At 32.6% G+C, this 16,100-nt stretch overlaps 1 protein-coding gene across 1 annotated transcript in view; it reads left to right on the forward strand.

Annotated features, from left to right (window-relative positions):
• The window catches only part of LOC118185722 (glycine dehydrogenase (decarboxylating), mitochondrial), a 106,495-nt gene that overhangs the window by 79,789 nt on the left and 10,606 nt on the right, over nt 1-16,100 (forward strand). The window contains exons 18-21 of the mRNA XM_035355625.2: nt 6,374-6,453; nt 12,202-12,384; nt 14,153-14,412; nt 15,901-15,996. Coding sequence (XP_035211516.2) covers nt 6,374-6,453; nt 12,202-12,384; nt 14,153-14,412; nt 15,901-15,996 — 619 coding nt within the window. The remainder of the gene's footprint in view (nt 1-6,373; nt 6,454-12,201; nt 12,385-14,152; nt 14,413-15,900; nt 15,997-16,100) is intronic.

Below are 16,100 nucleotides of genomic sequence, written 5' to 3' on the forward strand. Positions count from 1 at the left end.
GTCAAACATATTTGCTTGCAAATGGAACTGTATTCATTCATTATCTTCTTCTCTAATTGCAAATATATTAAATCAACAAAACAATATCATGATTATTTAACACTTATCGCTGCGATTTGTTTTGGATTCTTTGACAAATGAATAAGAATGCAAAATTTAAGTTGGCAACGAAAAAAAACTGCTAAATGACAATTCAGCTCCAAACGCAAGTTTTATTTATTATTATTATTTATTTTTAATGCCACGCGAATTATAGTAAAATGAATTTTTAAGTAACTCTAAATAAGAGATGAAGAGCAGTTTGAAATCAAAATGCGTGTATAATTTCTATTGTTTTCTTTACTGAGCAGCCGATAAGGTATTTCGTGAAACTGTTAGAGTTTAGACTTTAAACATTATCAACTCTTTTCACAGAAATCAAAATTAAAGCTGTTCGCAAAACTTTTCCTCATTTTAACTGCTTTTCAAATTTGCTTTCGCCTAAGATCTTACGTAGCTCTGCTGATGTCTTTTGCAAATCTGTAATCGCAGGAAATCTAGTGAGTTTTTAACACTTATTTCTAAAAATGCGAATCTACCTTTTTTTAAATATTATGCATTTGAATACAGAACAAATAAATTAAATGCGGCACTGAATAATTTGAGTAAACAATTTAAGCCATTCAATAGTATTAAATGGGGATTTCGGGGCAGCGCATACGGGAGAAGGAAATAAATAGAGAGGAGAACCTTGAGTCGTGGAATACAAAAGGAACTTTTATTGTTTTATAACAGCTGCTCTCTGAAATCAAAATTAAAAAAAAAAAAAAGTCAGTTTCTAGAGCAAGATCAGTTTTCAAAACTCTCTTTTGCTTCTTTTCCTTGCCGAGTCTACTAAGCAGTCAAAAGACTTCCGAAGCACGAAGTATCTGGCTCAGTGAATGGACAATACGCTACTTCGAGGACAAATAATTACTTCCTCATTAAGAGCTCGCGATTTCAGAATGTATTAAGCAGTGACGCTTTCAACAGGCAAACGGGGGGGGGGAGGTTGGTACGCATGGCCTGAAGGCGTTCATCTCAGACTGCTCTCGATTATTTATTTTCTTTGCCTTAAAGCGAGCATTTTGTATTATACATTTCAAAAAGTATTTTAATCAGTTCGTATTTAGATTTTTCAAATTACTAGCAATATGCGAAGTTAATCACTTTCCATTCATTAAGGTAAAGGTAATTCGTAAGATAGATATTAAGAAAGCTGAACCTTATAACATCTGAATTAGAAACTCATATCTAATGCAGTGCTCTCAACTTGTATTGCATGAAATAAACAAAAATTTTGCAGTGCAATGTTTTAGAGATATCTTCTAGCATTGACTCAAAAGCAAAATTCTGACTCAACTTAAGCGCTTGAGGTGCTGAATAAATAATGTAAAATTATTTTAAAAATTAATTTGGTGAGCAGGGAAAAGGTACAAAGTATTTCTATTTCTTTCAAACAAAAAAAAGTGAAATATGATATTTTTACACCACCCCTTTTAGATTTATGATTGGTAACTACAGAGAATAAATATGCTTCCAATTATAGGAGAATGAAAATCAAGAATTCGCAATGCAAATAAATCAAGAATCCAAATCAATCAAGAATTCGCAATCCAAATAAGGCGCTAGACAAGTTGTATCGACACATAAAGGACATGTAAAAGAGAGTGCGGTCAGTCAGGTGGAGGCAAATGCAAAACAGTTCTGGTTCATTTTGATTAAAATGGGTTCATAATTACAGTAAATAAACAAATAATAGCAAGGCTTAACGGGGACTCATGCAGTGCAACGTATGTAAAAATGGGATACCACGAAAAATGGATGTTGAAAAGGAAGTGAATATTTCAAAAATTCAGGCATGATGGAAACGACTCAAAGAATCACACAACTGAATTTTGATGCAGTTTATAACATAATCAGTTTTCTAAATCTTATGCCAAATATTATTTATATATCAGATGGTAGAAAATTATCAGTATCAGGTTTATATGCCAAATGTGATTTTAGTTTACCAAAACTCAAATGCACAAAAGTATATAAAGGCTAAGCTGCAACCGAAATTTTTACAGGTTATTAAAATTCGGATATCATGCTTGTTCTTCGGGTAGGGAGGATGCCATTAAATTAACATTCCATTAATTTTATTTGTATATTAATGCTGTCATATAAGTTTCATGTTCTCTATATCATCCGTTATGGACTTCCACTTGCGCTGAAATGCTGCAGAAGCCTATCAGAAGACGTTTTCCCCAATATATGTATGTGCTGTCACTGAGTGTCAACGCCAGTCATGGTTAAAGACTTTCTGTAGTGGAAATTTTAATCTTGTGCGCAACGACAGGAGATGGAAGAGAAGAATTAAATTTAATGATAAAATCAGGTCCGAGTATCACCGTAGAGAAATAGCGGAGAGGCCTTATAAGGCATTTTCTCCCTCCTTTCTGCAAGTCTTAGTGGTGTAACGGTAACACACTCGACGCGTATCGAGAGGTGCAGATTCGAGTCCCGTCGAAGGCATTGCTCATTTTTTAAGTCTCCATCATCAAAATAATCTAATGCCTCTAAAGCTTCACTGCGCACAGTGAACCCATGTAGGTCACATGAAATTAATTGTATTGTTTCTCCTCTTCGCGTTTAGGTTCTTCATCATATCACAGTTGCACTGAAATGGAAGGAAATAAATGGGAGCTGTTAGCAGCGAATATTGATTTGCATTTATCCGTTCACATGAAATGGATAAAACCCTCGCGTTATGACTGGAGATGAAATAAGAATATTTCATGTTAACTATTATAAAAAAATACAGAAGATAGGTCCAGAAGAGAAGCCAAGCTTCCCAAAAATCTTGGGATGTATCCAAAGAATGTTTTGATATGCATGTGGTAGGATATGGAAAGCGTAGTTTATAATTTTGAACTGTCAAAAATAAGTTAACATTTAATGTATAGATATTTGTTGTTATCAGTCAGATAATCTGAAATAGACTTTAACTACCAAGCGACCTGTATTACTTAAAACTTGAAGTGATTCTTCAGTAAAATAACATTAAATCATATTTTGAAAGTAAGACTCAACAAAAGTTTAGTAATGAGAAATTCTTATTCATCCGTCTGAGAGCGCAAACATTGTTTTCTTCAGTCACAACCTAATTTGATCTCCTCAGCATTTTCTTATTGGCATAAACTTCAGCAATAAATGGGAGCTCGAAAATTTATTAAATGAAAATTTTGTGCTAAAAATCCAAAAAAGGGTTTGAAAAGTTGCCTGGAAAATGATAAATTCTGTATTAATAATTAAATTTTAAAATAAGCAGATGAAAATGTTCATATATATTTTTTAGAAAAATTTAATGTCTAGGATACATTCCTTGTTAGAACAGTTACTTCAATTGATGATTTTAAAAATATTTAAAAAAGTAGTATTGATGCCCAAATTCACCCACATTTGAAAATATTATTGAAAATAAATAAATTATCTTGATAATATAACATAAATTTAGATATTAATGGAAACCTGTGTGTGGAGATCAGGCATTTTATTGAGGATTTATACACATGCAAGGGTAGGTAAATATAGCACAGGTTTAGAATGCATTTGAGAGTTAGTACCCATGCATATATATAACTGACGTTCGACTGCAAAAGCGTTAATTTAATCAGCTGTTCTTTTATAAGTATTATTCAGAGAATTTCCCTGGATGGAAAACTGCTTACCAATCTACAACGAGAACAGGTGGGATTACAGGTGTTTTATGAAAGAGAAGATGACATTATGGTTGTGCTTAAATGCAATTCAGGCTCCCATTTTATTCATATTTTCGTTGTACTCTTTTGAATATTTTGCCAAAATATGCTAATGACTACTTCTTTGAATGAAGGAGCAAGTATCAGTATAACAGGTGGGTGGCAAATAAAAGGCTGGAGTATTTTTTTTTAGAATCAGTATAATCACCTATCTCTACAAATCCATATTTCATACAAAATATTTTTTATTTAATATTTAAGGAATATTTAGATGATTAGGTATTGTTCATTTGATTATTCATTCTCTGAATCGAAAAGAGTTAATTCAAGTGCTGGTGATAATGAACTTTATACAGCTGCCCCACACAATAGAAAATGAATTTGAATTCTTGATCCTATGAAAGGAACGCCAAAAATTAACTCCCATAAAATTAAAATTAAAGGAAAAAAGGGTATACACTACAAAGGCGTGGCTGCGGGAATGGATCGCAGTCATTACTTATGAAATGGAAAGTTAGTGGTAACACTTATAATAATTCTGAGATCTTATTCCTTCTTTTAAAAGCTTGTGCAATCTGTTTGGAAAAATTGTGTGGGTCTGCGTATTAACTATTTCCAGTCTAACTTTTCCCTCTCAAATGTTATTTAAAACCTACTGTGTGAGTTATTCTTGGTAGCTTGTAGAGACATTAGGTTATTTCGAAGCAGGAGACATGAAAAATGAGCAATGCCCTAGCCAGGACTCGAACCTCGGACCTCTAGAATACGCGCCGTGTATGCTGACCACTACACCATGAAGGCAAGCTAAGAAGGTGGGAGAAATACCCTATTAGCTTTTAAGTAACACTTGAGGTGTGAGTGTTAGATTGGGAATAGTTATCAAGCAGAAATAGCACCACGCAATTGTTACAAGTTGACGGAACTTTTTTAATCCCTAGAATAATAATTAACACTAGTATATTACTATTTAAGTAAAGGAATTAAAAACAATCATAGATTTTGTTTCATTTAAAATTATTGCTTGTTTTCATAAATTGCAATACTTAGTCTTTCTTTAACACTACTTTCAGCAAGAAACAAAGACAGCATATTCTCTCTTCATCAAAATAATTAAACAATATATAAATTAAACAATATATATATATATATATATATTCTATGCATTATTTTTGAATCAAGGTGTATTTTAATATCATTATCACAAACTACTACGTTTATTATTATTGTTGAAATAGCGTAGAAGGTAATCTTGAAATGTATTGCTTTGGCATGCATCTGATTGTAATTAAATGCTCTATCAATTATACTGCATACTGTATCCTATTTAATTACATACTAAAAAGTGACTAATTAATTAAAAGTGCGTAATTACTAAATGCAAATTTCAATTTATTAGTCACTATTTAAAACTTTAGTTGTCTCTCTCAGTGAAGCTTTTACTTCACTATGTTGAAATACACAAATTAGTCTTAAATCTAATTTTTAAATGTGTAATTAGAACAGAATGCAATCTGGACTTCAGTTAAAGGAACATTTAATTATATATCAAATGTTTGACAAGCCAACAGATTTCAAAATCAAGCCTTCGTTTAACATTATTTCAGTAAGAATGATAATTGTTAATTAATTAATTAATTAACAATTATTATTAATTAACAAGAGGAAAATTATTTAATATGACATTTTCGCTTAAATACACTCGATTTCTGAAGAGGACTAATCATTGGTAACAGGTAGTTTTATTTCAAATTGTGTTCTTTGGCAAATAAACTAGTTGTGATCAAATTTTTGCTGATTTTTCGATGAGTGTCCTATACATGAGGTACATCCTCTTCAAAAGCTACCCATAGAAGCCATTTCTTGTCAAAGGACCTTTCTTGTTAGATGTTTAATTTTTTTTTATGTGAAAAGAGTTTAGTAGGGTTTCTCTTAGCTAAATAACCTTTTATTCAAATTTTTGTTATCTTTCCTGAACTCCTCAACTTCCTCTCGCATTTTCTTTCCAGGATGTAAATTTAAAGTGAAGTGAAATGAGTATTTAAACGGGTGAATCTTGGAGTTTATTCAAAGAGTGTTTTCGCTAGCCAGCTCACGTTTCGTTGCTGATCCTGCTGTTACGCTAATACGTTCCTTCGCCATATCGAATAATTGTTACGCCTGTTAGGTTTGTTGAGTCAACCTCAACTGTAATTTAACGTGCTAATCCAGCACTGTTCTATAACGTTTAAGTTCCACTGCAAGTTGTCGGAGTTACTGTAAAGCATGAAGTACGTGCCTTTCTGTTATTAGTTAGAAATAATAAAGGGTTATTTTCACTCTTCTTCTGCTCTGGTATTTACTTCACACTTGTGCTAGATTTCGACAGGTTAATTTGTAGGATCTGGATTAGTTTATGTGGAAAAGAAGAGATAGATCTTATAACTGTAATGAAGAAATAAATAAAAAGGTAATTAGAGGAAACAGCATGCATTTTATCGAAATGGAATAGCACTTGCCTTGAATAAATGTGAGTTGATAAAAAAGATAAATTACATGAATAATTACTCAAAAAATTAATCATATTTTTCACTGATTATTTTTAAAATTTGCATTGATTCATTATTTTCCAGCTTGAAGATTTCAAAGACACAGTGGGCTGTATGATGATAACTTATCCATCAACGAACGGAATATTTGAAGAAAGTGTCAGGTAGTGTAAGGATACTTAGTTTTAATTTAAATCAACAAATCTAGGGTGTAAAATAGTAATAAATATATTTAAAACTGACTCAAAGTGTATAAGAATATTTATTAGATAAAAACAAGAGTTCATAAATAATCCCAGATAATGTTTTCCTTGTGAGGCTTGTGAGTTCAAACTTAATCCAAAATTCATCCGCACAGATTTTACAAAATCATTAATACTGACACGGGTGTAATCATAAAATAAGCTTCCCTACTCGGACATTCTGTAATTACCATAATTGAACCAAACTTGGAAGGTGTACTAATAAAAGAATAAAAAAAAAAAGCATTGTTGGAAAAAATTTCCAAAAGATCACCTGTAGGGGAACGTACGGCACTACGACGCATAAAGAAATAACATAATTCGTAAGGAAAAAAATGAATAATGAAGACAGCCTTGAAGTTAAAAATGTTTTATTTCTTTGTACAAGCAAAAGTGCTGTATATAAATTTTCTTTCTTTCATGCATATCTCATGATTAGTATCAGCAAAGGTAAATCTTTATTGTCCTACTAATAGATCATTAATGTAGAAACAGTGACAGATATGGGCCACTTTCGCTTTTGATTTCCATACCCTGATCTGTATAGTGTTCAGCGTTATTAGCTCCCGTATCGTTGGACTAGGATTCAAATCCCGCAGAAGTGTTGGATATAGTGTCTTTGCAGCATAAGGTAAGTATGCAGTTAAATAGGCATGTATTATTATAAATATATGTCATGTATTATTTGAGAAAAAAGGGTACTGAATGTAGATTAACGTCTTAAACAAAGTAATAAGAATAGACATTCCCTTCCCCCCCCAAAAAACCCCTTTGTTTTAACACTTCTGAAAAATGCCTTTCCATCTCATAACTAGCATGCTACTAACGATGCGACTTTCTAAGATGTGTGAAAGTGTCAAGCAATCAAATGCTACTCTATTATGTTAAACATATGACAATTAAGCTTATTTTTCAACTTCGAAATTTAGTAGTACATTATTGGTACGTAACCAGTTGTAAGCAAACTTAACATGTAGTCTGACCAACTTTGAAAGTAGCTTCTGTCTGCTCGAACATCTCTCGGGAGTCTGGTGCTTAATAATTCACGCCAGGTGCTACTATCTGTAAGTTATATGTGTTTCATTTTTTTCAAAGTATTTTATCCATTTCCATGTACCCCAATGATTTGTTAAATTGCTGCGAAATAGGCAGCAGTTAGCAGTTACCGTCTAGCAATCCTAAAAAGGCTAACTCTTCCTCTGAAAATCAATTTTGTGCCCAGTTTCAGTTTCAAAATAGATGGCTCCGTTTTTTTCGAGCTGCAAAAATTTTGCACATATACAAAATATTAAATTGTTTTACTCTTATGTAACTTAAACTAACTTCAGTTCATTTTTTGATTTGTTTTTTCTTGTGAACTGAAATGCTGTTCCATTTTCCGCAACGCCATTTTACTGTTTTAAAAAAGTTTAAGGTAAAATATCATATGCTTGGAACTTGCAGTATTTGAACTTGGCTTTTCGAAAATGTTAACTTACTTTCTGCAAACAAATGTATGAAGTGCATCTTCTAGCACAGAGTAGTGCATGCTGTAATACAAGCTGAGTTAATCGTATTTCGACCTTTCGGACCGATGTCGCATTTTGAGGAAAGAAATGCGGACTAGCTTGATAAAAACCTCCTCATCAAGCCTAAACATCTTTACTTGCAAAATTTTTCATCCTATGATTTCATTATTCTCTGTTATCAACATGATTCTACTTAAAATTTCCAGACAGTTCAAACTGTCAAAGTTTTCCAATGATTATTACTTAAAAGGTCGCTATGAAATAATTTTTAACACTTCAAACATAACTGCCGGATAAGCATTTTTCTCGATCCTTTGAACGCAGGCTTATTCTGCTCTTCAGTGACTTCTGGAACTAATTTCTATTTTACGCAGGCGGAAATTTTTCTTTTGCGTTAATTAAAACAAAAGTTTGGTTATGATTTGGAACTTAGGTAAAGATGCTACATGCTTCGAGCAGAGAAACTTATTTTAATGTACACCCTGTATTCAATGCAATTCAAACAAACGTTTTATTCAACAGCAATTCTTTTTCGTACTTCGAACTTCCATTTTCAGCATTACTATAATCGAATTGCATTTTAAGTTTGATGTTAGCACATTCATTAGCTTTCTGTTGCAGGCAAATTATTTCTTTGCACGCAACTGAATGTGAAAGAGGCTTTAAGAGAGAAAGAAGTTTATAGTTATTATAGTATGGGTATTATATGTGTTTAAAAAATCGTATCATCTCAGTCGTAATAATGACTGAATAATTAATAGTCAGTAGTTATTTACGCAGGTTTTCAAAAAAATGCACGTCTAATTATCTGGTTCAGTTTACAAATAAATCAACTAATTTCAGATTACAACAGTTTTGGTGATATTATGCATGTTAAAACTATCGGTTGAAAAACATTTTCCAATTTCTATAGTCTCAATATACGTTCTCCTGGCTTAAAAGTTATCTTAAGGAAATGTACATTTAAAACTTTATGAGTGCAATTACCTTTAGTTGCGTAGCATTATTTGTATGCAGTTTCCTAAAATTTTAATTAGTGATAATTGTTTGGTAATGATAAGTTTGGATTTGTTTTGGATGCCTTCTATCGTGTAAGGGCCTTATACTTTGGGAGGGTCTAATATGACTATGGAGAATACTTTTATCATTGATATTTTTTTCTTTGGAACCCGAATCAGAATTCTATTTCTGTATATTTTTACAAAGAGTTTCTTGGCGACCGAAGGTTTCATAGTATCACAGCAATTGTAAAGATTTAATTAAAAAATATATTATACAATAGTTAAATTGTTTAAGGAAATGAATTTAAATAGTCTTCAATAAAACGTAACATAAAATGCCTGTGTTGATCTGCTAAGTAATGTGATGAAAACAGTAAGAAGTTAGAATAAGAATAATCTAGATAGAATTATTCATGACGAACGTATGAAGGAATCTAAACCAAATTCAAATTTATTAACAATTAAGAGCCAAGTAATGTAAGAAGATTCAAATAACTTTTCAGGTGAGAAGTTACAAAAAAGGTTGAGTTATGGATGAGCTGAAGAAACATTCTGTATTCTTACAGATGTCTTAAAATTTGAACCTTGTTCTTAGGATTGTTAGTGTTTTATCATATAGTTGTTTAACAGGTAGGACTTTCTCTTTTTCACCATCTGATATGCAGGTGTACCACTGGCCACGCACATCAACCCAAATATCCCGTTAATAGGTAAAATAACTATACTATAAGATGCAAGAAGGGGGGGGGCAGATAGGCCTGGAAAGAAAGTTATATGTGTAGAATGCGACAGTTTTGGAGTTTTGACTCCCGTAGCGCAGAGCATGATACGAATCAATTGGCACCAGGTGACATGCAAATAAGCTGCCATTTTTTTTTTTTTTTTTGATCAGCTTGGAACTGTGGAATGCTGAGCATCGTGATTTCTTTTTTGAAAATTATTTCAAGAATAATAACTCCTTAGCTCATGTATAGCCATTCTCTAGTTTCTTCTGGGATTACCGAAAACAAGAAGTTTTCCAAACACATTGTGCTACTATGTTAGAACTGAAAATCCGCATCAGAGTTTTGTCCAATATTCCTGACAAAAGTAAGGGAGAGCTTTCAATACAGCTTAGTAGAACGTCTGAAAGAGCGAAGCCACATTTAAACAGATTTCATATTCAAACATTAAATGCTGGAAAATATATTGAAAAAAAAAGTTCTTCACTTTATTTTAAACTTATATATTAATCTTTTTATGGTTAGTTTTAAATTAACTTTTCATACTTGAAATTGTTTCAACATCATAGAGACAGCACCCAAAAGGCTTGAAATTCGAATCAATTATAGGCGACAGAAGATTCAAATGATAAGAATTGCAGCATATATGCAAATAATGCGCCAATAACACCACCCAGAAGCGGTATAAAAAGAGAGAAGAGTAGACATTATTCCAGTAAACGTACAATACCAATAGTTATTTTAATTTAAACTACTGGGAATTGTGTTTTTTCTTTTGCGCAGAAGGCTTTAGAAGACCTCGTCGGTAGGAAGTAGTCATTCGAGCAAATTTTCTAGTTTGGCAGAGGAAGAATTGTGGCATATAGCGATCGTGGATTATCCTTCTTAAAAAGAAAATCAAGTCACAGTGAACACCTGTTCTGGATGATTGTCAGCTTCCTCAAGGATCTTCTAAGACGTGTTGTTCATCTAAGCCCTCTGCTGCAGGCTGATCAGCAGAGGCAGCTTCTGGGTGGAAAACGACACTCTTCAGATGATTTTGGACCTTCTCAAACCAATCCGTGAACGTTTCGGAAGAGTATAATGGTTGAGGATCGTCGTCCGTAAAGCGCTGATACAGCTGCCTCGCATTCTCCTGGATGACCAAAGAATCCAACGAAATGTTTTCTTGCGGCTGCCGCTTATCAGAAGGGCTAAGGCAGACTCCATTTTCCCTATGAATTTATAACGACTTATCACAATGCGCGTTGCTTCCTTTTTGAAAAAGAGTTAGCCATTTCCCGGATGTTCTTTTCATCTTTATAGATGGACTGAAAGTTTGACTCATTCAGATCGTAATGTTGGGCAACCTTCACAATTTTCTTGCCATTTTTAATCACATCCAAGAGTTTCACCTTCTCCTGAATACCTACAGCGCTTAATTTCATCGTCAGAAGGCTTAAAAGAAGTAACACATTTAAGAGCCATGGTGGGGGCTTAAGTTAAATTTCTCAGAAATAGCAAACACTTCACAGGAGCAAAAGTGCTTCCAATGCGTAGCGATGTAGAAGCGTGTATGAGAGAAACGAACTTGCATGAGAGTGAGCCAATGATAGGAAGATGATAAAGTAGCCAATAAGTGAATAACAAGCTCTGATTGGTTTGGTTTACCCACACCCGATTTTTTCTGAAAATAGCGACTGCACCTGGCGTTGAAGGATTTGAGGGGATGCTCGAATACATAGGCCTACAATCCTTAGGTACAGTAATTTTAATTTTCATTTTAATGCAGAAGTGTATAATGGACTCATACAACAGAGCGCGCACTGTACAATTTTCATTGTCTGGATCAACATTTTAATGAATGCATTTGAAAAAAAAAAAAAAAAAAAAAATACGATAGAGGGAAGCCACGAAAGTCGAAGCGCGATGTGGCGAGGGACGATTGTACTGTAGATATACAGTAAAATATAACTTAAGAAGTGCGAATGACTTGCGCAGCATGGAATGAAATGTGCGTTACAGGATACACCGAGTCAAAAGGACATACCGAGTCACCGAGTCAAAATCCACCAAATGTAGCCGGCTTAATGACAAAAATCTACCGCTAAGACACGTTAAACGACAACAGCCTATGTCCTGAGTAATTACCTTAAGCTACTTTTATAATTCCAACATCTATATTTGAGTTTATGAGTATTACATAGCAATAAAATAATTTATGTGTAAACAGTAAAGCAATTTATAAAAAAACAAAGCAATAAATGCACATGAATACGAGTGACAGCAAATTAAAGATTACAAAATGCGCAAATAAACTCAAGATAATAGTAATAATAGAAAAAGCTAAAGATAATAGATAATAACAGTACATTTTATTATTTTTATAACTGAGCAGAATTATTTCAAAGCTGTAATATAGAGAGTTTGATAAATATTATGCATTTTTTATATATTTAGAGAGATTTGCGAGCTAGTCCACTCCTACGGAGGCCAAGTGTATTTAGATGGAGCTAATATGAACGCCCAAGTCGGCCTTTGTCGGCCAGGAGATTATGGATCTGACGTCTCACATATAAATTTGCATAAAACATTTTGCATTCCACATGGAGGTGGCGGCCCAGGCATGGGTCCTATTGGTGTGTAAGTCTCAAATATATTTTAATTATTTATTACTTGTTTTTGTATTTCGTTAAACTGTAAGTCAAAAATAAATTTACATTTCAAAAATTATGTTATAGTTATGGAATCATAAGTTTACTAATAACTAGTATATTAGTTCATATTTTTGGAAAGTTCAAAATTACTTTCTACAGTGGCTCCCGAACTAAAAGGGGGGTGGATGATGATTCTCCACACCCAAGATTTGGCTACTGGGTCCCCTAAAACCCCAGTCGCCCTTTAAAAGGGAGAGTATGTAAGGTATTTCTCCCACCTTCTTAGCATGCCTTCGTAGTGTAGTGATCTGCACGCTGGGCGCGTATTCCAGAGGTCCGCGGTTCGATTTCCGGCAAAGGCGTTGCTCGATTTTTAAGTCTCCTGCTTCCAAAAAAATACCTAATGTCTTGACAACTTACAAACAGAATTGTTGAGATATCTAAATTTTAAAACATTTTTGACTTTGCTATAAAATCGCAGTTATTTTCAGAATATTTTCATTCATATATAATCTATATAAACAATTCTGTGGCTTACCGTATTTAGTTTTTGTTTTTTCCACTTTAGGAATGTTTATTGAAGTTATAAGCATTTTATTAAGCCACTGATATTTCTTAGATGCGCATAAAATTAACATTTTTTTAAAAATTGTGTATTTTTTTAATCTAAATTAATGCTTTAACTTGTAAAATTCGAAATGATAAATTGATTAATTTTACTGAGAAGATTTAAAGTTTTATAAGATTTTAAAATATGTAAATTCTCACTCTCAGCAGAATATGGTTTCTGTTAAGTAAACAGCGACGGAAAACAGCACACATTCGAGAAAACGAGCACTGGAATTAAATATGAAGAAGTTTTACGATATTTATATTTTAGAATTCTCTGTCTAGAACAACGCGATTTACATATAAATTTACCATAAGACTGAGCTATTTTGTTAACTGCTAAACAGCATTTTATATCGGTTCATTTAGTCTGATCTATTCAATCGGTGATGACCACTGTAGCTCGTGACTAGATTAATAACAGTTCGCTGTTATAACAGTTCACTGTTATTGATCAAATTTCTTTACTTGTGCTTATTTTCCATATGTGTAACTATGGCAGAACTATCTGCATCGTCATATTATTTGAAATTATTTCCCCGTGCGTCATCCATGATGGCATCCCTCCCTTTAGGCAAATAGTCCTAGCCTACTTTGTCATAATCAATTAAGCTAAACCAATTGGTCTCTTTTACCAAGAATTTCTGCGACTTTGTTACCAGAAATTCTACAGTGGGAAGGAATCCAGTGATGAAAGCTTACCTTTGACATTCTGAAAGCTTCCCCACGAGCGATTTTTATCATTTAACTTTTAAACCGATTAAAAAAACAAATAGTTGAAATGGAAAGGGAAAGCTGTTTATTCATCTATATTCATATATATATATATATATATATATGTGTGTGTGTGTGTGTGTCATTAGAATAAAATATAACTCCGTAAAGTCTGTACAAATAATAACCTTTATCTTCATGAGAGACGAACTCAGTAGGTATTAATTCAGACCTTTAATGATAACGTCTTATTTGCAGGTTCCAAAAGCTTTTGAAAAATTAAATTATAACAGTCCAAGTTTTTTAAGTACATAGATTGTTCTTACGGTAATTTTTCTCATATGTCTTATGAATTTTGAAAGAATAGAACTTATAAAAATAAATTTAAGGCAAAATTACAAGCACTGTTATAAGTGATTTTTTAATTACAGGAAATCTCATTTGGCTCCGTTCTTACCATCCCATCCTATAATCAACCCATTGGCTGCTCTTGGATCAACAGCAAAGTCATTTGGAGTCGTAAGTGCTGCACCGTGGGGTTCTTCAGCAATTTTGCCTATTTCTTGGGCATATATTAAAATGATGGGACCTAGTGGATTAAAACAAGCCACCGAAGTAGCAATCCTAAACGCTAACTACATGCTGAAAAAGCTTAAAGATCATTACAAAATTCTATACTACGGAAAAAATGGTAATATTATAAAATATTCTGAGCATATTATTTTAATCTTTACAGATTGCATAAAAATAATATCAATTCAAATTACATTTAGGTGTAAACAGAAATCATCATCTGTTAGCAGTAGAAACCGCAACACTTCTGACTATTTAAATATTTTTAAAATTCCTGTTGAATATTTTAATGCTGATAAGGAATGATTGTGAAACAGCACAACTGTAAACGTTTCAACTGACTGAGTGCAAATGGCGTATACGACGGCCGAGAGTCTTAATGAAAAACAGAACTGTGGTTTTTAGTAATTACTGAACATTAAAAGCTGAACCGGTTGTGAGTAACAAAGTAAAACAGTTAAAAGAATTATATTAAAATTTCATTGATCCAGAAGCATTTTATTTAGCCTACGTAAGCGTATAAACTGTAAATAAGAGACTCTATTACTCATCAGTGAACGAAAATACTGATGTAACTTTCGAATGAAAATGCTCTTACAATCTTCATCAATGAAATCAATATAAGTGGTAATTTATCTATAAACCCAAATGCATTTGGAACTCATCTTTTTATAAAAAAATCGCTGTTTTTCCTTTATTATAAAGAAGTTTTCTAGGTTCGTCTTTAATAAATTATAGCTTTAGAATATATCTTTCTGGCTTACTATATTGCGAAGAAAAATGGCTATTTATAATGCGTTATGAAAGCTTTAGTTTTGATAATTAGCTTGAGTCTGTTATGAATAGCATACGAAATTTCGTTAAATGTTGTCTGCTTTAAAACTTTTATGATAGAGATGTTTAAGTGTCAAACTTCAGTATATAAAATTTTAAACAAATTATTTCACTTGCATGCTGTCAATAGTGTATATCTATGAACGTTGAAAAGTAAATAAAGACGAAATTTAGAGCAAATTAAAAAATTCCAGCTCTCGTTGACTAAAATATTAGAAGTAAATCAAATTGGTGTGACAGTCAAAAAGATTTTTATAGTCGCTCTCACAAAATAAGGTAAAAAGTGACTGAAATAATGTTAAACTAAAAGAAAAGAACTATCAGATGACAACTTTCTTTGAAATAATGTCAAACTAAAAGAAAAGAACTGTCAAATGACAACCTTCTTTTTTCATTTCTTTCATAAATTTGCATAGCATTTTTTTCACTAATTAACTGAAGTTTCACTTAATGCCCCAAGATAGTTTTTGCTTCCTTTTTAGATCATTTTTCATCAAAAGGCAATGTATTTACTGGCAAGAAAAATCGAGTTGCCAGATCAAATAAATATTGAATATGGAGCTAAAATTGTATTAAGCGTGCAATTAAAGTTTAACTTATTGTGTGCGTTGTTTCTAAGATAACTTTGAGCTACCTGAACTTTTAAATAATGCGAACATGCAAATTTTTAAATAATGAGAACGAATTTTAAATACCTGAACTTTTAATGTTTACTTACATGTTTAAATTGGGATCACATTACTTTGACATACCATTCTGACTATTTCTACAGGCACTGTCGCACATGAATTCATAGTGGACGTTCGAGACTTGAAGAAAACTTCTAACATTGAAGCTATGGACATTGCAAAACGACTTCAAGATTATGGTACGTCACTTCGCTGCTTTTCTTAATCCCTGTAACGCTATATGGGCTGCCCATCTAAAACTGAATGTGACAAAAAACTGCGTATGTGTGTTGTTTAGACACAA

The sequence above is a fragment of the Stegodyphus dumicola genome, chromosome X1, assembly GCF_044657685.1.
Source record: "Stegodyphus dumicola isolate Sdum_Otavi_A_Nest chromosome X1, ASM4465768v1".
Taxonomy (NCBI): Eukaryota; Metazoa; Arthropoda; class Arachnida; order Araneae; family Eresidae; genus Stegodyphus; species Stegodyphus dumicola.